At 42.5% G+C, this 24,442-nt stretch overlaps 1 protein-coding gene across 1 annotated transcript in view; it reads right to left on the bottom strand.

The window, feature by feature from the left end:
• rangap1a (RAN GTPase activating protein 1a) overlaps positions 1–21,510 on the bottom strand; it is a 48,174-nt gene extending 26,664 nt beyond the window's left edge. The window contains exons 1-8 of the mRNA XM_062036451.1: positions 21,363–21,510; positions 11,075–11,194; positions 10,823–10,950; positions 5,378–5,437; positions 5,123–5,302; positions 4,924–5,058; positions 2,801–2,959; positions 1,267–1,380 (exon numbers count right to left, since the gene is read on the bottom strand). Of these exons, the coding sequence (XP_061892435.1) occupies positions 1,267–1,380; positions 2,801–2,959; positions 4,924–5,058; positions 5,123–5,302; positions 5,378–5,437; positions 10,823–10,950; positions 11,075–11,186 (888 nt within the window). The 5' untranslated portion in view covers positions 11,187–11,194; positions 21,363–21,510. The remainder of the gene's footprint in view (positions 1–1,266; positions 1,381–2,800; positions 2,960–4,923; positions 5,059–5,122; positions 5,303–5,377; positions 5,438–10,822; positions 10,951–11,074; positions 11,195–21,362) is intronic.
• Between the last annotated feature and the right edge of the window lie 2,932 nt (positions 21,511–24,442).

Genomic DNA, 24,442 nt, shown 5'->3' with positions numbered 1-24,442 from the left:
CTGGACCTTCACTGCAACGGACATGAAGCGGGTATTTTTATAGGCCCTGATCAAAGTCAGTCGATACTACCGGGTACCAATTCACGTAAAATGAAAAAAACAAAACAAAACAAAAACGGGATCGAAATCAGACAATACTATCTGGTACTAATTCACATAAAATGAAAAAACAAAACAAAACAAAAACAGGTCCCATAATTTGATACCATTGTTGCATGTGACGTCATGTCTGGTTGCAGGCTCGGCCTGCTCAAAACACTTGGCGGGCAAACAAGCACTCAGTTGTATAGCCTCTAGGTAAACACTGAAACGCACAGTAAGGCTCCACTTTTCAAAATGTGCTAGCTGCATGCTAATTTACATTGGATTTGCCATATACATGCATTAACATTAGCAATTTTACATGGCGATTTCAACACCTCCAAATTTGGTAATTACAACTACACAATACATTTAAACGGCTGGTGTGTATTAAATGCAATACTCAATGTATAAACGCTTTTTAGGTCACAACACGAGGCTTGACTCAGCTTAATGGCAAAGACTACTTTCTACTAGTACCATCCAACATCTTGGACTCGCAATTGAACATAAAGTCTACTACTGTCTACAATTCTCACAGAGTGAAATAAATCAAGACTGGACATCAATAAACAACAATACAGCACAGTTGTCATTACCGTTAAATGTTAAATTAAAGGAACATTTTATTTTCAAACAAATGAACATTTATTAACACCTCAACACTCCCTGAAGTACTGTAAATTGATAGTGTTGAATACCGATTCAAATGTGAAAGACGAACACTCATATTTTGAATATCCAGACAATTTCTTCTGAAATTTGAGACTGAAACAAATGTCCATTACAGATTGTGAGCTTTCTGGGAAGGTGGCCCTTTGATCAGTTTAGTTGAATAACCCTGTCATTTGGGGGAATGTACGGTAAATAACAATTGACAACAGCGTGGCTCGCCCAGGAGAAAAATCGACCTTGCTACAAATGGTGTGAAGGCTACCCTCTAGTGGTGGGAAAAGTGCTTACACAGCAAGAAGTTGAACTGACACCTGTGGCTGTCTTTAGTCTATTTGTCGTGCAGCTGAAAATGGATACCTACTTGTGCTTTTATTGGGCCACAGTGTCAAAATTCTGTTCAAACCAAACAAACTCTTTTGAAAAATAGGCTTGACAGAAAAACTATACCATGTACACGGTTTCTGGGCCCTACAACAGACCAATAATCTCATTTCAAAAATGATGGCTCACCTTCAGGATTGGCAGTCCTTCTGAAACAGTCTCAGCGATCGCTGTGGCTCCACCCGGACGCACCAAACAGTCACCAAAGTTTATTACCTGAATGCTTCGGGAATGTTTCAGTGCCTGTGAAACACAAAGGAAAAGGTGTAGCCCAGCAGCAAATACAGAACATCCGGCAGGTATTCACAGTGCTTCATGTTTCTTATGGTCAGAGTCTTTCAGGTGCCTTTTGGCAAACTTTTTACCAAGAAATGGCTTCCGTCTGGAAGGTTCTCCTCTCTCCACAGAGGAATGGCCTTGGTCACCTACCTGACCAAGGCCCTTATCCCTGATCGCTCAGTTTAGAACAGAACAGGGGTGTCCAAACTACGGCCCACTGGCATTTTCAATTTGGCCCACGAGATGTCACTGCTGTTTTGTCACCATCTTGTGGACAACCTGAGTACTTTAGGATTATGACCACATATGCTATTTGAGATCAGCATTTAATTGTATGACCCAATACAAACAACCTTCCCTGGTCATGGTGCGGGGAAAAAAATACAAAAATCGAACCAACACAAAATGCCAACAGACATGGTCATACATAACACAATATAGCGCCATTTGTGGATATTATTAAAAAACAAACTTCTATACACCATAAAAAAAAATTCTAAATTACACGCATCTAAATCCATTACAAAACATGATGGGGGAAAAATGCAAAACACTATCTCTACACTTATCCATGTTTGGCGCATTTAAGCTGATTGATATTATATATATATATATATAAATTTAATATATATATATATATATATATATATATATATATATGTGTATATGTATATAGATAGATAGATATTTATAGATAGATGGATATATAGATAGATAGTTATTTTACATGCTTACCAATTTTTTGTTTGCCCAATGCGGCCCCCAGGGCAAAAAGTTTGGACACCTCTGGTTTAGAACTTCAGACGGCCGGCCAGTTTAAATAAGATTCCTGGTGCTTCCAAACTTCTTCCATTTACGGATGATGGAGGCCACTGTGCTCATTGGGACCTCCAAGTCGGCACATATTTTTCCTGTACCCTTCCCCAGTTTTGTGCCGCGAGACAATCTTGTCTCGGAGGTCTACAGACAATTCCTTTGACTTCATGCTTGACAAGTGTGTGCCTTTCCAAATCATGTCCAACCAGCTGAACTTACCACAGGTGTAGAACATCTCAAAGATTATCTGTTGAAACCCCGAGCTCCCTTTTAAGCTTTATGACAAAGGCTGTGATTACTTACGTAAATGTGATTTCTTGATTTTGTATTCTTAATACATTTTGTAAAATTTATTTAAAGAAAACAAACTGTTTCACATTGTCAATATGGATATTTTGTCTGTAATTTTGAGGGGGAAAAAATAATTTACTCTATTTTGGAAAAAGGCTGTAACATAAGAAAATGTGTGAATACTCTCTGTATATCGAAGACATTTGACATCCGTCTGTTAAGCTGAGGACTTTCTGTCTTTGAGAAGACCATCCAGTATAAAGAATCTGAAACAAACCTTGGCCATGGCAATTGCACCCTTCTCCGTGAAGGTGTTGTCATTCAGGTTGAGAGTTCGCAGGTTTGGATTGTGCTGCACGGCCATGGCCAGGGCCGTTACACCGGGGTGATTAATGCCATTCTGGGGCATGTGGATCTCTTCCAGGCTTCCAATGGTCTACAAACACGGACCAGCAGTTTTTAGACACCAATGCATCCATAACGAACAGAAAGCAGAAACATTTTCACAGCAAAAAGAGCATTATTTTAAATGTAGAAAAGGCAAAGAAATTGCAGGAGTAGTTTTGTAAAAAGGCTAAAAAAAGGGCCTGCGTAGCACACACATAGCTGACTTACTAAGGTCGTGCACAGAGAACTGCCTCTCAAATGAGCAAAATAGAGAGCGCAAGTTAATTATTGTTTGTCTTAACATATATGAAAAATGTATGCTGATTATCGACAGTACTGGGACCAATATAGTCGTTGAGCATGCGCAATCATATTCATCCACCATTAAACTATTCTGCAGCCGCAGTTTGGTGTCCGTATTTACCACATTTGAAATGTTTGCGCAAACTGGCACAGTTACGCACAAATGAATGTGAGAAAGGAGGCGATGGCGCTGCAAAAACAGACGATTGAGAGACCAGGCGTGTCAAGGTGTTTGGACTGTCAGAAAGAAAAATATTAAACAAATCATCTCTTCAGTAATGATGTTCTTTCATTTTATAGCTGCTTGATGACTGAAAGGGGGAACTGCACTTTTTTTGGAAATTTGCCTATCGTTCACAATCATTATGAGAGACCAGAAGACAAAAGGTTTTTGTTTTTTCGCATTCTAACATGTAAAAATCCTCTCATTCTCGGTGGCTAGCAATGCAGCTAATTGGAGCATTCAATTCTACCTCTAAATCACTTAAAAATGCAAAATGAACTAGATGAATGAGAACATCTACAGATAAGTTTTACAATATAACTAAAACAATTCTTATTTACTAAAGCGTCCCATGTGTGATGTCTGTCGGAGTGTTTTCATGCATATTTGTATATCATATCGTCATGTAGTCAAGCTAGCGTTGTTAGTATTAGCTAATATGCTAAGACGTTTACAAGTGTCTGTGTTAGTATTATTAACTTACAATGGCATTCTTTTTGTATTGTTTCACTTTCAATAATTCCTCAGTAAATTCACCAAAACGTCACAGAGGAGTTATTGAGTCTGTTTAGCTGATTGGAGAGCTAGCTTCCGGGCAGCACGGTGGGAGAGGGGTTAGTGCGTCTGCCTCACAATACGAGGGTCCTGGGTTCAATCCTGCGCTCGGGATCTTTCTGTGTGGAGTTTGCATGTTCTCCCCGTGACTGCGTGGGTTCTACTCCGGGTACTCTGGCTTCCTCCCACCTCCAAAGACATGCACCTGGGGATAGGCCCCTCCCACCTCCAAAGACATGCACCTGGGGATAGGCCCCTCCCACCTGGGGATAGGTTGATTGGCAACACTAAAATGGTCCCTAGTGTGTGAATGTGAGTGTGAATGTTGTCTATCTGTGTTGGCCCTGTGATGAGGTGGTGACTTGTCCAGGGTGCACCCCGCCCGAATGCAGCTGAGATAGGCTCCAGCGACCCTCCGCGACCCCGAAAGGGACAAGGGGTAGAAAATGGATGGATGGAGAGCTAGCTTCCGCAGCTAGTGGTATAGTGACTTCTGTTTTTTTTGATCAGCCATTTTACTGCCGTGTTACAGACACCGTTTGGAAACAATTAAGGTATGTAGATAAACATTTATAAAATATTTCTGTGTAAATAACTTATTTCACAGCGTATATACTGCGGTTAATATACGGAAACATTTTTTTTTATTCAAAAATGTAGTGGCCGTGGCTTATACGCCGGTGCGCTTTATAGTCCGGAACATGCAGTATTTCGCCTGTTTTCTGCTCATTTGTCAACTATTTATTTGGCGACCGTCTATTTCGGCGAAGAATTATGAGGCATATTGTTTTTGGAGAGCGCAGCGTTCAGCCTGCAGTTGCATCGGAATTGCACTGTTCACATTGACATGGAAAAAGTCGATAAAGGTCACATATGGGCAACAAAATCGGATTTGACCTGGAGTGTGAACAAGGCCCTAGTTGGACTTTTACCTGGAATGCTAGAGCGAGGGCGGTGGCTCCGTCGTTTTCCAGCCGGTTCCTCCCTGCGACAAAGATCTTCAGGCCAAGGGGCGTACCTTGTGCACTTGACTTTTTGTGGCACTCCATCAGTGAAGCAGCCAAGATCTGAAGAGTCCGCAAACAGAGAAATGAGAAGACTGCCACACAGACTGCACTTTACCGTTTATACCTTCCCTCCTCCGATACCCATGCCACAGTTGTTGAGCCGGAGCTCCTGCAGCGTGTAGCAGGCGGAGCTTTTGAGCAAGTTCTCGATGCCCTTCACCCCGTCCGGTCCGAAGGCGTTGTCGCTGAGATCTAGAACCGTCAGCTTGGCACCTGCCAGCATCAGAGCATCGCCCAGTGAATTCTTTGAGAGAAAGAGAGAGATACAACGAAGTCAGGCACACAGTGGTCATGTGACAGAGGCAGAGAATGTGGCTACCAGAGCAGGTGGGATCTCGGAGCGCAGGCGGCCAGTAAACATGTCACTCCAGTAACATCGCTGAAAGAAAAAGGACAGAGAAGCCATGTTGAAGTTATATCAAGTTGTTACACTTTTCAAACTAAACCAAGTATTGAGTAGTTTAATTCTTTTTTTTTAAAGTAATGAAAGTAGTCAACCATTTATTCATCACGCCTAATCAGCGCTTCCGGGATTTGTGGATCATTAAAGTTTGTCTAAGTCCAAGTCTAAGAATTCATGGCAGCTTTTTTCAGAAAGTGCTATGTAAATAAATAAACTGAAACTCAATCAATTTAATTAATCTGCCATCAATGTTTTAAAGCACTTTTTGGGGGGATTTTGCTTATCGCTCACAATCCTTATGAGAGACAAGAAGACAAGAGCTGGATGGAAGGTATACTATTCACTCATTTATCCTTACTTAAGTTACTGTGCAGAAGTTTGGGGAAATAATTATAAAAGCAACATACATCCCTTAACAATCTTACAAAAACGGGCACTTAGAATGATCCACAATGTGGGGTTCAAGGAGCACACAAATAGATTATTTTTATGGTCAAAACTTTTAAAATGTCCTGATTTGGTAGAATATTTGACAGGGCTTATTATGTTTAAAGCAAGAAGTTATCAATTGCCTGCAAAATATAAACACGCTTCAGCACTTAGCATAAGGAAAAGTTTTTTTCTCTCAGTCTGTGGGGTGAAAATATGGAACAGCCTGAGTGATGAGCTCAAACAATCTTCAAACATTGAGCATTTGAAGAAATTGTACACATCTAGTATTTTGGTTTGGTATAGTGAGGTCTAGACTTGTTTTGAATGTACTTTATGATATATTGTAAGCACATTGTTCTGGGGAAATCCGGTTAGGTGGATCCAGATGAATGTGATAAAATGTGGTTCAGAGGAAACTGGATTTTAGTTCAAGTTAACTATGTAAAAAAAAAAGGGGGGGGATTTTATACTTCTTTCCATTACCCTTTTGATATATATTTAATTTTATTTTATTTTCTTAATTTAATTTTCTATTCTTTTTTTGTGAAATAATAATATTGCACAAGACTGTTCTCTGGAGATACGTAAGTATACTATGTACTACATGTATGAAATGGAACTGACTATGACATACTCAATAAACAATCAACAAAGACAAAAGGAGTTTTTGTTTGCATCCTAACATATAAAAACATATTAAATTTTTTTATTAAATTGTCTCTTTTTTGGTGGCCAGCAATGCAGCTAATGTAGTGTTTTGCCGGGAGAGGACCACATTTCCCATGAGGACTAGCACATATAGCGTCACACTGACATGCTGTAATATTGTCACAAATATTCTGTCTCTATTGGCTATGATGATGTTAAATAGACACTATCAAGAAATGATCTTGGATTGTGCTACAAACATGACGCTATTGCCAAGAATGTATCGGGGCGGCTGCAAGGAAAAGTGGTGGACATTTTTTTCGAAGGAAGTAATGTGGCGCTATCACACTGGTGGCTATTTATTTCCAATAGCTAACATTGGCATTATCACTTTGATTTGCGCATCAACTAGTTTAGCAGGAACAGAGCCAAGGCAGTATTGATCTGAAATCCCTCGTCTTTGAGCTCACGCCAGCGAGGGAAAACCGGGGCAATGTTGATCCTGACTGTCCTTTAATCCGGGTAGGCACCCGTTTTCCTAATTTTGTCTCCCCAGACTAAACTTTTTGTTTCTTTGGTTGATTTGTAGTTTCGGCCATGATAGCACTAATTGCACCTAGGCGTTCTTCTTCTTCTTTTACTTTTCTGGCGACGTTCGCATCGACTTCCATCTCTTTAACAAATGGGGACAGTGGGAGGGACGTATGCCGTAAAGCAAGTCAGCACATTTGTAGTTTTTTTTTGTGTGGCAGGGTTCCTTCCCCCTCCTCAAAGTCACTGAGTGCCAGTGAGAGCGACAAAAACCCCCTCAGGCCATGACAGAGGTGTCCTTCAACTAGTTGGAAGTCCATGTATCGTCCCAAAAGTTATGAACATATTTGTTGAAAAGTTACTGAGTGCTGCTTTACAAATTGTTAAACATTCATTAATAGAATAGATCCTTATTGTCATTGTACAACAAAATTGCAAGCAAACTCATTTAGTGCAAATTCATAATGACACATAAAAAGCATAAGAACATTGGTACTAAGATAAATAGATAAATATAAATACCGTATTTTCCGCACTATAAGGCGCACCTAAAAACCTCCAATTTTCTCAAAAGCTGACAGTGCGCCTTTTATATGGACCAATATTGAGCCACAACAGGTCTCGCAACTACGGTTAACAGCCGCCGACTTCATTTTCCCTCGTAGAAGAAGCGTGCGGTGCATGCTGGGATATATGACTGCGCGAGGCGTGCCGTTTCATTTCCATTTGTGTGTTAATGTAAAGACCCCAAAATGTCTCCTATTAAGAGACACGCTTACGACGCAGAGTTTAAACTCAAGGTAATAGAACACGGGAATAGAGCAGCAGCGGGCATGTTGGATGCCGTATTCGCCCAACTGTTTAATTCGGACACTGAAGAAGAATTCGAGGGATTTGTGGATGAGGAATAACTTCATAAAGTGAGCTTTACATGTTTATTTTGTGTGCTGTGTTGTGTGACATTAACGTTTGAGCAACGTTGAGTTATTGATATATTGTTATTGCTCTGCACTATTTGGAGTGTTACTATATTGTGAACGTTTGACTTACTGTAACAGTATCAGATTGTTTTTTACCTGTTTATTGAATGGAGGAAAAGTTCCCCTCAACTATGTGATATAAATGTTGCACTACATGTTATACCTTGCTGTTGTTAACAGATAAACCAAACACCACGTCACTGACTTTACCACGGGGAAAATAATAAAACAGCTGTTTATTCATTTTGGGAGTGAACAGAGTTGTCAGAACGCTGGTTTGTAATCTATTAATAAAGTTTGACTAAACTATCTGACTGTTTTGTTGACATTCCCTTTAGCGCAGCTCCATCTAATGGATGCATAACATAACTCTACTGTAGCGTCTATTCTATGCGCCTTATAATGCGGTGTGCCTTATATATGAAAAAAGTTTTAAAATAGGCCATTCATTGAAGGTGCGCCTTATAATCCGGTGCGCCTTATAGTGCGGGAAAAAACGGTACATAAAAAACATAAACTACCAAGCACACAGCTTGGCACTCAGCATCAAGGGTTGGAATTGGGGGTTTAATCACCAAAAATGATTCCCGGGCGCGGCACCGCTGCTGCCCACTGCTCCCCTCACCTCCCAGGGGGTGATCAAGGGGATGGGTCAAATGCAGAGGACAAATTTCACCACACCTAGTGTGTGTGTGTGACTATCATTACTACTTTAACTTGAACTTTGAACACATTCACAGTCCTTCTATTTTCTGCCTTGTGTTCAGCGACACTATTGCTCCCGGGTAGAAAGTCTTCTTGAGCCTGTTTGCCCGGCATTTTACTGTCCTGTATCTCCTGCCCGAGGACAGCAGTTCAAAAAGTTGAGAAGGGTCCCTTATTATGTTTTTTGAGATACCTGGTTCATCTAGGGAGGGGAGAGAGCAGCCATGGCAGTTTTGTTAATGTTAATGTTCCAACACATTTAGCCCCGCACGTTAAGAGCATTTGAGAACTGTTGACAGCGATCTACATGGTGCTATTTAAAAAAAAAAAAAAGATTTCCAAGTTGGCGCCAGCATAATGGCTGCTGGTTGCAGGAGCTCTGTGCTCTTGTCCACCCTCCTTTTGTGTTCTTGATGTTTTTACGTGTTTATTCGCTTTTTGGATGGGGCCCTTTTGAACTGTGCAACAAGGGGTGGCACTTTTGTGACTTCCGCTGTGCTTTTTTGTAAACTTTTGGATTTCTGTGCTCTTTTTGTTGTCTTTTATATCCTATGATGTTTCCCTCTTGTTTTCTACCTCTTTTTGGACCTTTTGTGTCTGCACTGCAACCACATTATTTCCCCTTTGTGGGATAAATAAATAAAGAATATCCTATCCTAAATGCTGCCTCTTCGCTAAGTCAGCATTATAAATGCAAATCTGGTTTTGTCTTACCCTGGATAAATGAAGGTTGAATAAATATTTGTCAACCAGGAAGTACATGTTTACATTACCCAGAAGGCTTAGCGCTGTAGACAAAAAAATGGAAGTAGGTCTGAGCTTTAAGGATGACGCAAATTGTACAGTTTGAGCAATAAAGAGTTGATGTATTGTTACACGTTGCTGTTTCCGCTTCGTCCACACAAAAAACACACATTCAGTGGTGGTCAAAAGTTTACATCCACTTGTAAAGAACATCATGTCATGGCTGTCTTCAGTTTCCAATCATTTCTACAACTCTTATTTTTTGGTGATAGAGTAATTGGAGCACATACTTGTTGCTCACAAAAAACATTCATGAAGTTTGCTTCTTTTATGAATTTATTATAAGTCTACTGAAAATGTGAGGGTGAAAAGTATACATACAGCAATGTTAATATTTGCTTCCTTGGCAAGTTGACCTGCAATAAGGCGCTTTTGGTAGCCATCCACAAGCTTCTGCTTGACCACTTGACCACTAAATTGCTGCAGTTCAGCTAAATGTGTTGCTTTTCTGACATGGACTTGTTTCTTCAGCATTGTCCACACAGGACTTTGGGAAGGCCATTCAAAAACCTTCATTCTAGCCTGATTTAGCAATTCCTTTACCACTTTTGAGGTGTGTTTGGGGTCATTGTCCTGTTGGAACACCCAACTGTGCCCAAGACCCAACCTCCAGGCTGATGATTTTAGCTTGTCCTGAACAATTTGGAGCTAATCCTCCTTTTTCATTGTCCCATTTAAAGCAGCAGTTCCATTGGCAGCTAAACAGGCCCAGAGCATAATACTACCACCACCATGCTTGACGGTAGGCATGGTGTTCCTGGGATTAAAGGCTTCACCTTTTCTCCTCCAAACATATTGCTGGGTATTGTGGCCAAACAGCTGCATTTTTGTTTCATCTGACCACAGAACTTTCCTCCAGAAGGTCTTATCTTTGTCCATGTGATGTGTTTTGTGTATTTTTTGTGAGCAACAAGTATGTGCTCCAATCACTCTATCACAAAAAAATAAGAGTTGTAGAAATGATTGGAAACTCAAGACAGCCATGACATGATGTTCTTTACAAGTGTATGTACACTTTTGACCACCACTGTACGTTTTGATTAGACACTTGACGTGTGCTTTTAAACGCCACTCAGAGCTAAATTCCACTGACCTAAACGTGCAAGGAAGTTGCAGGCATTGCAAAAAGTTGCGAGGCTGCACATAATTCACAAGGATTGGTTGAATTGGCGTGATCATGACGTGGCAAAATCCTGGAGGAACTGCCTAATTAAATGACTTTAAAATGCAAATGAAGAGAAGGAAGATAGAAGGTGGGAACCTTGAACTGGCTCTTGGTCTCGAGGGCCTTGGCGATGGCTTTTGCTGCCTCCACACCAACAGTGTTCCCCTCCAGTCTCAGAGCCTGGAGACCCTCAAAGTCCTTGATGTCCTTCACAATCTCCTCGACTAAAGACGGGGAAATGGTTGAGCTTGAAAATTAACACTAAAGCAAAACATGCATCTATGCCCTAAAAATGTTTCTGTCAAACTATATCTTCCAGATCCAGGACTGCAGCGTGCCGCCTCTCACCTGATTGGGAATCATCCAGCTTTCTTCCCTGGCCTTTATAACTCAGCTCCCCCTCCTCCACTACGGTTTTGGCCAAGGACTCGGCCAACTGCGACACAATGTCTGTCGCCATTAGAATAGCTGGCAAAAAAAGGGAAAGAAATACAAATCACATTAATGCTCATAAGAAATCTCTTTAGTTTGCTAAATCAAGACAGAATTCAGTTCTGCAACAACAGTCCACAGAACACCAATCTTTGGAGAATAAACTGAACCTGCGGCATTTCTCCCATGAAGTTGTTTGTCGTGTACAGTACATGTCTTACTGACATTTGAGGATTTTCTTATTTGTCACTTGCAGCAAAAAGATGTATATAGAATGTAGGCAATATAAGCTGATGCCTCAGCCTATACCCACTTCTGCAGTCAAAGAACTGTTCCTTTTGTTACAGTACATCATTATTATATATACACATCATGTCTGAAGAAGACAAGATGCTGAACCACCCTGTATCACCATCAACGACCATGAACTAGAGGTCGTCAGCCAGTTCACATACCGTGGCTCCACCATCACTGACAACCTCTCACTGGAAGCAGAGATCAACAAGAGGATTGGCCAGGTTGTGGAACCACAGCATGCTGACAATAAACACCAAGATCGCTGTGTATCGTGCCTGCGTGCTAAGCACTCTCTTGTACGCCAGCAAATCCTGGACTCTGTACTCCTCGCAGGAGAAGAGGCTAAGTGCCTTTCACATGCGCTGCCTCCGTGGCATACTCGGTATTATATGGAGCGATCGTGTGACAAACAATGAGGTGCTGATGCAAGCCAAGATTCCCAGCATGGTCACTCTCCTCCGTCTGCGTCGCCTTCGATGGCCGGATCCCCAAAGACATCCTCTATGCAGAGCTGGCCTCTGGCAAGAGCACAACGGGACGGCCACATCTCCGCTTCAAGGATGTCTGCAAGCGTGACCTCAAAGCACTTGACATGGACCTGAACACCTGGGAAGAGCTTGCTCAGGACAGATCCAGCTGGAGACACACTGTGAACACTGGACTGAACACTGGACTGAACACTGGACTGAACACTGGACTGAACACTGGGCTGAACACTGGACTGAACACTGGGCTGAACACTGGGCTGAACACTGGACTGAACACTGGGCTGAACACTGGACTGAATACTGGCGAAGCAAAACTGTGCCAGCTTGCAGATGAGAAGCGAGCGCAGAGAAGGAGCAAGAAACTACATCCTGTAGCTGACTCAAACTACAAATGCACCAAGTGCAACAGAGACTGTCACTCCCGTGTGGGTCTCTACTGTCACTCCCGTGTGGGTCTCTACTGTCACTCCCGTGTGGGTCTCTACTGTCACTCCCGTGTGGGTCTCTACTGTCACTCCCGTGTGGGTCTCTACTGTCACTCCCGTGTGGGTCTCTACTGTCACTCCCTGTGGGTCTCTACTCTCACTCCCGTGTGGGTCTCTACTGTCACTCCCGTGTGGGTCTCTACTGTCACTCCCGTGTGGGTCTCTACTGTCACTCCCGTGTGGGTCTGTACTGTCACTCCCGTGTGCGTCTGTACTGTCACTCCCGTGTGGGTCTCTACTGTCACTCCCGTGTGGGTCTCTACTGTCACTCCCGTGTGCGTCTCTACTGTCACTCCCGTGTGGGTCTCTACTGCCACTCCCGTGTGGGTCTCTACTGTCACTCCCGTGTGGGTCTCTACTGTCACTCCCGTGTGCGTCTCTACTGTCACTCCCGTGTGGGTCTCTACTGTCACTCCCGTGTGGGTCTCTACTGTCACTCTCGTGTGGGTCTCTACTGTCACTCCCGTGTGGGTCTCTACTCTCACTCCCGTGTGGGTCTCTACTGTCACTCCCGTGTGGGTCTCTACTGTCACTCCCGTGTGGGTCTCTACTGTCACTCCCGTGTGGGTCTGTACTGTCACTCCCGTGTGGGTCTGTACTGTCACTCCCGTGTGGGTCTCTACTGTCACTCCCGTGTGGGTCTCTACTGTCACTCCCGTGTGGGTCTGTACAGTCACTCCCGTGTGGGTCTGTACTGTCACTCCCGTGTGGGTCTCTACTGTCACTCCCGTGTGGGTCTGTACAGTCACTCCCGTGTGGGTCTCTACTGTCACTCCCGTGTGGGTCTCTACTGTCACTCCCGTGTGGGTCTCTACTGTCACTCCCGTGTGGGTCTGTACTGTCACTCCCGTGTGGGTCTGTACTGTCACTCCCGTGTGGGTCTCTACTGTCACTCCCGTGTGGGTCTCTACTGTCACTCCCGTGTGGGTCTGTACTGTCACTCCCGTGTGGGTCTCTACTGTCACTCCCGTGTGGGTCTCTACTGTCACTCCCGTGTGCGTCCCTACTGTCACTCCCGTGTGGGTCTCTACTGTCACTCCCGTGTGGGTCTGTACTGTCACTCCCGTGTGCGTCTCTACTGTCACTCCCGTGTGGGTCTCTACTGTCACTCCCGTGTGGGTCTGTACTGTCACTCCCGTGTGCGTCTCTACTGTCACTCCCGTGTGGGTCTCTACTGTCACTCCCGTGTGGGTCTCTACTGTCACTCCCGTGTGCGTCTCTACTGTCACTCCCGTGTGGGTCTCTACTGTCACTCCTGTGTGCGTCTCTACTGTCACTCCCGTGTGCGTCTCTACTGTCACTCCCGTGTGGGTCTCTACTGTCACTCCCGTGTGCGTCTCTACTGTCACTCCCGTGTGGGTCTCTACTGTCACTCCCGTGTGGGTCTCTACTGTCACTCCCGTGTGCGTCTCTACTGTCACTCCCGTGTGGGTCTCTACTGTCACTCCCGTGTGGGTCTCTACTGTCACTCTCGTGTGGGTCTCTACTGTCACTCCCGTGTGGGTCTCTACTCTCACTCCCGTGTGGGTCTCTACTGTCACTCCCGTGTGGGTCTCTACTGTCACTCCCGTGTGGGTCTCTACTGTCACTCCCGTGTGGGTCTGTACTGTCACTCCCGTGTGGGTCTGTACTGTCACTCCCGTGTGGGTCTCTACTGTCACTCCCGTGTGGGTCTCTACTGTCACTCCCGTGTGGGTCTGTACAGTCACTCCCGTGTGGGTCTGTACTGTCACTCCCGTGTGGGTCTCTACTGTCACTCCCGTGTGGGTCTGTACAGTCACTCCCGTGTGGGTCTCTACTGTCACTCCCGTGTGGGTCTCTACTGTCACTCCCGTGTGGGTCTCTACTGTCACTCCCGTGTGGGTCTCTACTGTCACTCCCGTGTGGGTCTGTACTGTCACTCCCGTGTGGGTCTGTACTGTCACTCCCGTGTGGGTCTCTACTGTCACTCCCGTGTGGGTCTCTACTGTCACTCCCGTGTGGGTCTGTACAGTCACTCCCGTGTGGGTCTGTACAGTCACTCCCGTGTGGGTCTGTACTGTCACTCCCGTGTGGGTCTCTACTGTCACTCCCGTGTGGGTCTGTACAGTCACTCCCGTGTGGGTCTCTACTGTCACTCCCGTGTGGGTCTCTACTGTCACTCCCGTGTGGGTCTCTACTGTCACTCCCGTGTGGGTCTGTACTGTCACTCCCGTGTGGGTCTCTACTGTCACTCCCGTGTGGGTCTGTACAGTCACTCCCGTGTGGGTCTCTACTGTCACTCCCGTGTGGGTCTGTACTGTCACTCCCGTGTGGGTCTCTACTGTCACTCCCGTGTGGGTCTGTACAGTCACTCCCGTGTGGGTCTCTACTGTCACTCCCGTGTGGGTCTCTACTGTCACTCCCGTGTGGGTCTCTACTGTCACTCCCGTGTGGGTCTCTACTGTCACTCCCGTGTGGGTCTCTACTATCACTCCCGTGTGGGTCTCTACTGTCACTCCCGTGTGGGTCTGTACAGTCACTCCTGTGTGGGTCTCTACTGTCACTCCCGTGTGGGTCTGCACTGTCACTCCCGTGTGGGTCTCTACTGTCACTCCCGTGTGGGTCTCTACTGTCACTCCCGTGTGGGTCTCTACTGTCACTCCCGTGTGGGTCTCTACTATCACTACCGTGTGGGTCTCTACTGTCACTCCCGTGTGGGTCTCTACTATCACTCCCGTGTGGGTCTCTACTGTCACTCCCGTGTGGGTCTCTACTGTCACTCCCGTGTGGGTCTCTACTGTCACTCCCGTGTGGGTCTCTACTGTCACTCCCGTGTGGGTCTCTACTATCACTACCGTGTGGGTCTGTACAGCCACAGCAGACGCTGCATGACCAACTAAATCATATCCAAGGGGCGCCAATCTATTGTCTTCCGAGACTTACGGATGCCAACATCATGTTGTTTATGCCCCGCCCACTAAACCAAGTCTTATTTTCCACAGTTGTAAATTGCATTTACCCAGATTGTTTCAATGTTTTTGCTTCCAAACTTCTTTTTATTGGATTTTTCAAATAAATAAACACTAACGTAAACGAACCCCACTGCCTACTTATCGCATTTTCTCCACTCCCTTCTCTGCCTCCACTTGTCGGGTGCATGGCACAAACATTCGCCAGCAACATGGTTGTTAACGTTTTTGAGAGCTTTGGTGTGCATGTGTTAACAGTTTAGCTTGCAGTCGTTGTTTTGATAATAAGATTGTTAATCCATTACCCATCTGTTATATATTTGTTTGATCTACATTATAGTGACTTCAAAGAGTGCAGTATTTTACTGAAATAGGGGCTTTTGTCAAGGCTAGAACCAATTGTTCATGTTTACGTTGTTTCTTATAGGGAACGCTGCTTCACTGTATGAACTTGTCCATTTACGAACCATGTTCAGAAACAAATTAGTTTGTAAATCGAGGTTCTACTGTGCTGGCGAAACCTTTACCGTACATTTACAGTCACGAGTTTAGTCCGTAGGACAGGCCTATTCAACTGGCGGCCCACGGGCCACATTTGACCCACCAAAGCGTTTAATTTGGCCCGCTGAACATCCCCCAAACAGGCTTGATAAAACCATTCAAACTAGGGTTGCTCATGTATGCAGTACTCCCACCACCCCACAGGGGGCAACAGCGAAACATATGTGTCACAATGAAGCAGCAGTAGGTGAGTAGAAGAAGATGGCCCGATCGACCCTGAAAAAATCTAAATAAATCGCAAAAATCAGACTTTTAACAGCAACTGGACAACAAAGTGTGAATGTATTGAAATTGCTGACTTTGTGATGTCTTTTGTATTTGTGGTCGTGTTGTTTTTTGTCTGTTAAACACTCGCATTAATACACGTAGCCCTGAATTTGACCAATAGAGGGCAATAAAGCTACACCTTAGGTTTAAATTGTGTTGAACCACATGTTTGCTGTGAATGTTTAATTTCTATATGCGGAAACAGCTGTAGTTTATTGTGTGATGGTATTAACAATAAACCTTCTATTTTATTTATGTAAAATATACAACAGACGTTATACTTTTGTTATGTTTATATTTTCAGTCTTACAAACCTAAATGAAGGAAGATGTGTCAAGAAATTAAACTGAAAAAGGAAAATAATTCAACAGAAGGAACATTAATCAAAACTTCTGGAGCTTCTGTTTCTTCATTCTGTTAACCATCTGTCCAGCTGCACACGCTGGAAACGAGTAGTTTGATTGATTGATTGAGACTTTTATTAGTAGATTGCACAGTACAGTACATATTCCGTACAATTGACCACTAAATGGTAATTTAAAACAATAAGTTTTTCAACTTGTTTAAGTCGGGGTCCACGTTAATCAAATCATGGTAAAAGTGAGGGGAGGATAATGGATTTATTGACAGTGCAGTGTGAAAGCGGATGTTTTTCTTCTGCAATTAACGAATTGACGAAACATATACATTTTGATGTCCAGCCCCTGAGCCCTTGGACTCTTAAAACTGCGGCCCTATTCATCCTGTAGTTGAATAGCCCTGCCCGAGGTGCTAAATCCTTCATCATTGCTGCACAACTGCTCTAATCAGTCACTCTAACGGGATCCAGTTCGGTGACCCGGGTCTTGGCAGTAAATGACACACGTGTCAGTCAGTGCAAAAGGTGCTAGTGAGATGACATTTAAAGGCAACATATCAAATGACTTAACAACTATGGCAGAGGACAGCAAGCCAGACAAAAAATCATTTCAACCAAATGTAACATCATGGTCTCTGTGAATATTACATAAATGTTACATGGCATGGTAGGATTTCTTTATTTCAGAAATGCTTATGTTACAAATTACACCATTCTTAGGACTACTTATTACATATCATACACTTTACTTTAATTACTACCTTTTAAACAGCTTATTAAATCATCATACTGAATACAGATTAGCTTCGAATGTATTTATTATTGACTACTTATTGAATATTCATTAGCATGGATCAGTATTGTGCATGACCGGTTGATTTATGCAGAAGTGTGGTTGAACACGATGCACAACACTAAAGTAAAGTGCATGACATCCTGTTTTGTTTAGCAGAAACGTAGCAAAGTGCGAGGAAAAAGCCCATTGGGCCACGTATGTACCCATAAACCATAGGAAAAGGACGGTTTACCCCAAATCTTGTTTAACACCTTGCAACCACAAGCACTATTACGCCCATATAACGCAGACCAAAATAATAAAGGGCATGGAAGGTACATACTGTACTTCCCCTCTATGTAGCATGGATATTTTGGATGTTTTTTTTTATATATAATTCACTTTTTGATCTGGTTCCCTCACACCATTAACTAGATCCACTATGGACTGGACTCTCACACTATTAACTAGATCCACTATGGACTGGACTCTCACACTAGTAACTAGATCCACTATGGACTGGACTCTCACACCATTAACTAGATCCACTATGGACTGGACTCTCACACCATTAACTAGATCCACTATGGACTGGACTCTCACACTATTAACTAGATCCACTATGGACTGGACTCTCACACTATTAACTAGATCCACTATGGACTGGACTCTCACACTATTAACTAGATCCACTATGGACTGGACTCTCACACCATTAACTAGATCCACTATGGACTGGACTCTCACACTATTAACTAGATCCACTATGGACTGGACTCTCACACTATTAACTAGATCCACTATGGACTGGACTCTCACACTATTAACTAGATCCACTATGGACTGGACTCTCACACTATTAACTAGATCCACTATGGACTGGACTCTCACACTATTAACTAGATCCACTATGGTCTGACTCTCACACTACTAACTAGAGCCACTATGGACTGGACTCTCACACTATTAACTAGATCCACTATGGACTGGACTCTCACACTATTAACTAGATCCATCCACTATGGACTGGACTCTCACACTATTAACTAGATCCACTATGGACTGGACTCTCACACTATTAACTAGATCCACTATGGACTGGACTCTCACACCATTAACTAGATCCACTATGGACTGGACTCTCACACCATTAACTAGATCCACTATGGACTGGACTCTCACACTATTAACTAGATCCACTATGGACTGGACTCTCACACTATTAACTAGATCCACTATGGACTGGACTCTCACACCATTAACTAGATCCACTATGGACTGGACTCTCACACTATTAACTAGATCCACTATGGACTGGACTCTCACACTATTAACTAGATCCACTATGGACTGGACTCTCACACTATTAACTAGATCCACTATGGACTGGACTCTCACACTATTATATTAGATCCACTATGGACTGGACTCTCACACTATTATGTTAGATCCACTATGGACTGGACTCTCACACTATTATGTTAGATCCACTATGGACTGGACTCTCACACTATTAACTAGATCCACTATGGACTGGACTCTCACACTATTAACTAGATCCACTATGGACTGGACTCTCACACTATTAACTAGATCCACTATGGACTGGACTCTCACACTATTAACTAGATCCACTATGGACTGGACTCTCACACTATTAACTAGATCCACTATGGTCTGACTCTCACACTACTAACTAGAGCCACTATGGACTGGACTCTCACACTATTAACTAGATCCACTATGGACTGGACTCTCACACTATTAACTAGATCCATCCACTATGGACTGAACTCTCACACTATTAACTAGATCCACTATGGACTGGACTCTCACACTATTAACTAGATCCACTATGGACTGGACTCTCACACCATTAACTAGATCCACTATGGACTGGACTCTCACACCATTAACTAGATCCACTATGGACTGGACTCTCACACCATTAACTAGATCCACTATGGACTGGACTCTCACACTATTAACTAGATCCACTATGGACTGGACTCTCACACTATTAACTAGATCCACTATGGACTGGACTCTCACACCATTAACTAGATCCACTATGGACTGGACTCTCACACTATTAACTAGATCCACTATGGACTGGACTCTCACACTATTAACTAGATCCACTATGGACTGGACTCTCACACTATTAACTAGATCCACTATGGACTGGACTCTCACACCATTAACTAGATCCACTATGGACTGGACTCTCACACTATTAACTAGATCCACTATGGACTGGACTCTCACACTATTAACTAGATCCACTATGGACTGGACTCTCACACTATTAACTAGATCCACTATGGACTGGACTCTCACACTATTAACTAGATCCACTATGGACTGGACTCTCACACTATTATATTAGATCCACTATGGACTGGACTCTCACACTATTATGTTAGATCCACTATGGACTGGACTCTCACACTATTATGTTAGATCCACTATGGACTGGACTCTCACACTATTAACTAGATCCACTATGGACTGGACTCTCACACTATTAACTAGATCCACTATGGACTGGACTCTCACACTATTAACTAGATCCACTATGGACTGGACTCTCACACTATTAACTAGATCCACTATGGACTGGACTCTCACACTATTAACTAGATCCACTATGGTCTGACTCTCACACTACTAACTAGAGCCACTATGGACTGGACTCTCACACTATTAACTAGATCCACTATGGACTGGACTCTCACACTATTAACTAGATCCATCCACTATGGACTGAACTCTCACACTATTAACTAGATCCACTATGGACTGGACTCTCACACTATTAACTAGATCCACTATGGACTGGACTCTCACACCATTAACTAGATCCACTATGGACTGGACTCTCACACCATTAACTAGATCCACTATGGACTGGACTCTCACACTATTAACTAGATCCACTATGGACTGGACTCTCACACTATTAACTAGATCCACTATGGACTGGACTCTCACACCATTAACTAGATCCACTATGGACTGGACTCTCACACTATTAACTAGATCCACTATGGACTGGACTCTCACACTATTAACTAGATCCACTATGGACTGGACTCTCACACTATTAACTAGATCCACTATGGACTGGACTCTCACACCATTAACTAGATCCACTATGGACTGGACTCTCACACTATTAACTAGATCCACTATGGACTGGACTCTCACACTATTAACTAGATCCACTATGGACTGGACTCTCACACTATTAACTAGATCCACTATGGACTGGACTCTCACACTATTAACTAGATCCACTATGGACTGGACTCTCACACTATTAACTAGATCCACTCCACATCCATTGCACACATCTGCGGTCCCCTCCAAGTTTTCTCATTGTCATCCCATTGGGTAGAGTTTTTCCTTGCCCTGATGTGGGATCTGAGCCGAGGATGTGGTTGTGGCTTGTGCAGCCCTTTGAGACACTTGTGATTTAGGGCGGTATAAGTCAACGTTGATTGATTGATTGTGGACAACAAAAAGGAACATTCTGGCATTTACTGATCGTTCTGCTTTGATGCCAGAGGACAAAGAAAACAGCCGTGTCCGCAGAATGAAGCTGGAACTGTTGAACATTTAAAAAAGGTTGTTTTACTTGCACTGTGCTTTGACAATGTGGACTTGCTTGGAGACGTCCAATAGGTGAGCGACGGTCCGCGTTAGCTACGTGACGCTAACGTTACAAAGCAACGGCAGCACATGGCTAGCATGTAAGAATGCAGCTGTCAAAGTGGAGTTACTAGTAAAGTAGCTGTCAAAGTGGAGTTACTAGTAAAGTAGCTGTCAAAGTGGAGTTACTAGTAAAGTATCTGCTAAAAAAGACGTTTACATAAATACCAGTAGCTCATATTGGTGGTTACGTAAGTATATCGCATTACAAGGTGGAGGAGGCACATGTTGACAAATGCACAGGAGGTGTTCATCGTCGCGATTATGTAAGAACTCCAAGTTAGACACAGCACAGAGAGTTGAAATGATGAAGTTGATAGAAATCCTACCCAACACTGCAGTTCCGGATGAATGTAGTCGAGTAGCTCCCGCCCGTTCCTGGAGTTCAAAGCGCAATTCGGCACGACACTAAACTGCTTTACGACCCCGGCAATGGCGCCTGTGGGGCTTGTAGTTCTATCGGTCTACAATGATGTGTTCACGTACTTCTCGCCATCTGCTAAACAGTAGTCAACATTTTCCCAAACGTTGTAACTCCATCAAGATACACAGTAAACGTTCACAGTGCAGTACCGAGAAACACGTCAATAATGAATAAAACAAAACATGTTCTAGACAAAAAATGACTTCACATTGTCTACTGCTCACTAGTATTACATATCTGACTTATTGTGTAGAAAAATGGGAAATAACTACAAAAGTACACTTCATTCACTAACGGTGTTACAAAAAAAGATCGGTTGTAATAATACATCATGTTGGATATAGAGAACATACAAACACTTTATTCATTGAATCGAAAATACTGAAATTCCACCACATAGTGAATTTGCAAACAGCTAAAATTATACACAAAGCAAACTATAATCTGCTAGCCAAGAATGTACAACAATTTTTCTCAACAAAAGAGGACAAATATAATGCAATTTAAAACATTTGTACGCATGTACAACACTTAAGACCTTCAATATATCAGTATGTGGAATGAAATGATGGAATGGATTAAGCAAAGAGATCAAACAATGTACTAATATGATCCACTTCAAGAAACTCTTCACACTTAAAGTGTTTACAAAGTACAAAGAAGAAAAACCATGATACACATTCTGAATTTATTTCATCCATCCATCCATTTTCAAGATAATATCACTCATCTCACTATATGAAATATAACTTACTTCACCAATTATTATTTATTTATTTTTATTGTGATTACTTATGGAGTATATTGTGAATACATTGAGAACAGGAAGTGAACAAAAGTGTTAGCAACTGCTATGTAAAGGAAAAGGGGTAGGATTAAATAAACTCTGCTTCTTCCTACTCCTTTTCAAACATGTTGAATAGAGGAACTGGAAATTGTGATGTATCATGTTGTATGCATGCATGTGTGATGTATCATGTTGTATGCATGCATGTGTGATGTATCATGTTGTATGCATGCATGTGTGATGTATAATGTTGTATGCATGCATGTGTGATGTATCATGTTGTATGCATGCATGTGTGATGTATCATGCTGTATGCATGCATGTGTGATGTATCATGTTGTATGCATGCATGTGTGATGTATCATGTTGTATGCATGCATGTGTGATGTATCATGCTGTATGCATGCATGTGTGATGTATCATGTTGTATGCATGCATGTGTGATGTATCATGTTGTATGCTTGCATGTGTGATGTATCATGTTGTATGCATGCATGTGTGATGTATCATGTTGTATGCATGCATGTGGGATGTATCATGCTGTATGCATGCATGTGTGATGTATCATGTTGTATGCATGCATGTGTGATGTATCATGTTGTATGCATGCATGTGTGATGTATCATGTTGTATGCATGTGTGATTTATTATGTTGTATGCATGTGTGATGTATCATGTTGTATGCATGCATGTGTGATGTATCATGTTGTATGCATGCATGTGTGATGTATCATGTTGTATGCATGCATGTGGGATGTATCATGCTGTATGCATGCATGTGTGATGTATCATGTTGTATGCATGCATGTGTGATGTATCATGTTGTATGCTTGCATGTGTGATGTATCATGTTGTATGCATGCATGTGGGATGTATCATGCTGTATGCATGCATGTGTGATGTATCATGTTGTATGCATGCATGTGTGATGTATCATGTTGTATGCATACATGTGTGATGTATCATGTTGTATGCATGTGTGATTTATTATGGTGTATGCATGTGTGATGTATCATGTTGTATGCATGCATGTGTGATGTATCATGTTGTATGCATGCATGTGTGATGTATCATGTTGTATGCATGCATGTGGGATGTATCATGCTGTATGCATGCATGTGTGATGTATCATGTTGTATGCATGCATGTGTGATGTATCATGTTGTATGCATGCATGTGTGATGTATCATGTTGCATGCATGTGTGATTTATCATGTTGTATGCATGTGTGATGTATCATGTTGTATGCATGCATGTGTGATGTATCATGTTGTATGCAAGCATGTGTGATGTATCATGTTGTATGCATGCATGTGTGATGTATCATGTTGTATGCATGCATGTGTGATGTATCATGTTGTATGCATGCATGTGTGATGTATCATGTTGTATGCATGCATGTGTGATGTATCATGTTGTATGCATGCATGTGTGATGTATCATGTTGTATGCATGCATGTGTGATGTATCATGTTGTATGCATGCATGTGTGATGTATCATGTTGCATGCATGTGTGATGTATCATGTTGTATGCATGTGTGATGTATCATGTTGTATGCATGAATGTTCCAAATAAACTCAAACTCAACTCAAACAGTCAACGCCATAAAATCGACCCTAAAATCTTATTTTGGAAACATTTGTTTATCCTCTCCCCCGCACAGAAACATTTACATAAATGTTGATTCACTGTCTTTATCGTCTTGTCTCTGATGTATTTTTATCAGGTGTCTTTCCATGCCCAATGTATTCACATTCATTTGGCTTCAATTAATTAAAATTATATTATTACAACGCTCACCATAATCGCCCGCCCCGAGCTTAATTTTTTTTTTTTTTATCTTTTTTTTTTCCAACACAAAGTTTAAAAGTTTAATTTTTATGTTATTTTAAAAAATTTTATTGAACAACATACATTTATAACTCACTCAACAGTCAAGGCACTTTCAACAACAAGGAAAGAAAACAAAAGTAAATACAGATAGAGTACTAAATATAAATAAAGATTAATGATAAAAAATATAAAAGAAAAAAAAAGGGCTACCTAAATAATTTTAAATGTTTTTAACAAAGATCTCAATTTAAGGGCTTTTGTACTTTTAATCATCCTCCAAGATTTGACCGCCCCCACCTTAAATGTAAATACGGAAGTAAATCGGGGGGCGGGGCTTGTTTGCCGGAAATGCTTGTCAACATT

Source organism: Entelurus aequoreus, linkage group LG25, assembly GCF_033978785.1.
Source record: "Entelurus aequoreus isolate RoL-2023_Sb linkage group LG25, RoL_Eaeq_v1.1, whole genome shotgun sequence".
In the NCBI taxonomy this organism is placed as follows: Eukaryota; Metazoa; Chordata; class Actinopteri; order Syngnathiformes; family Syngnathidae; genus Entelurus; species Entelurus aequoreus.
The sequence above is the reverse complement of the archived record's forward strand: the minus strand, read 5'-3'. Positions and strand labels throughout refer to the sequence as shown.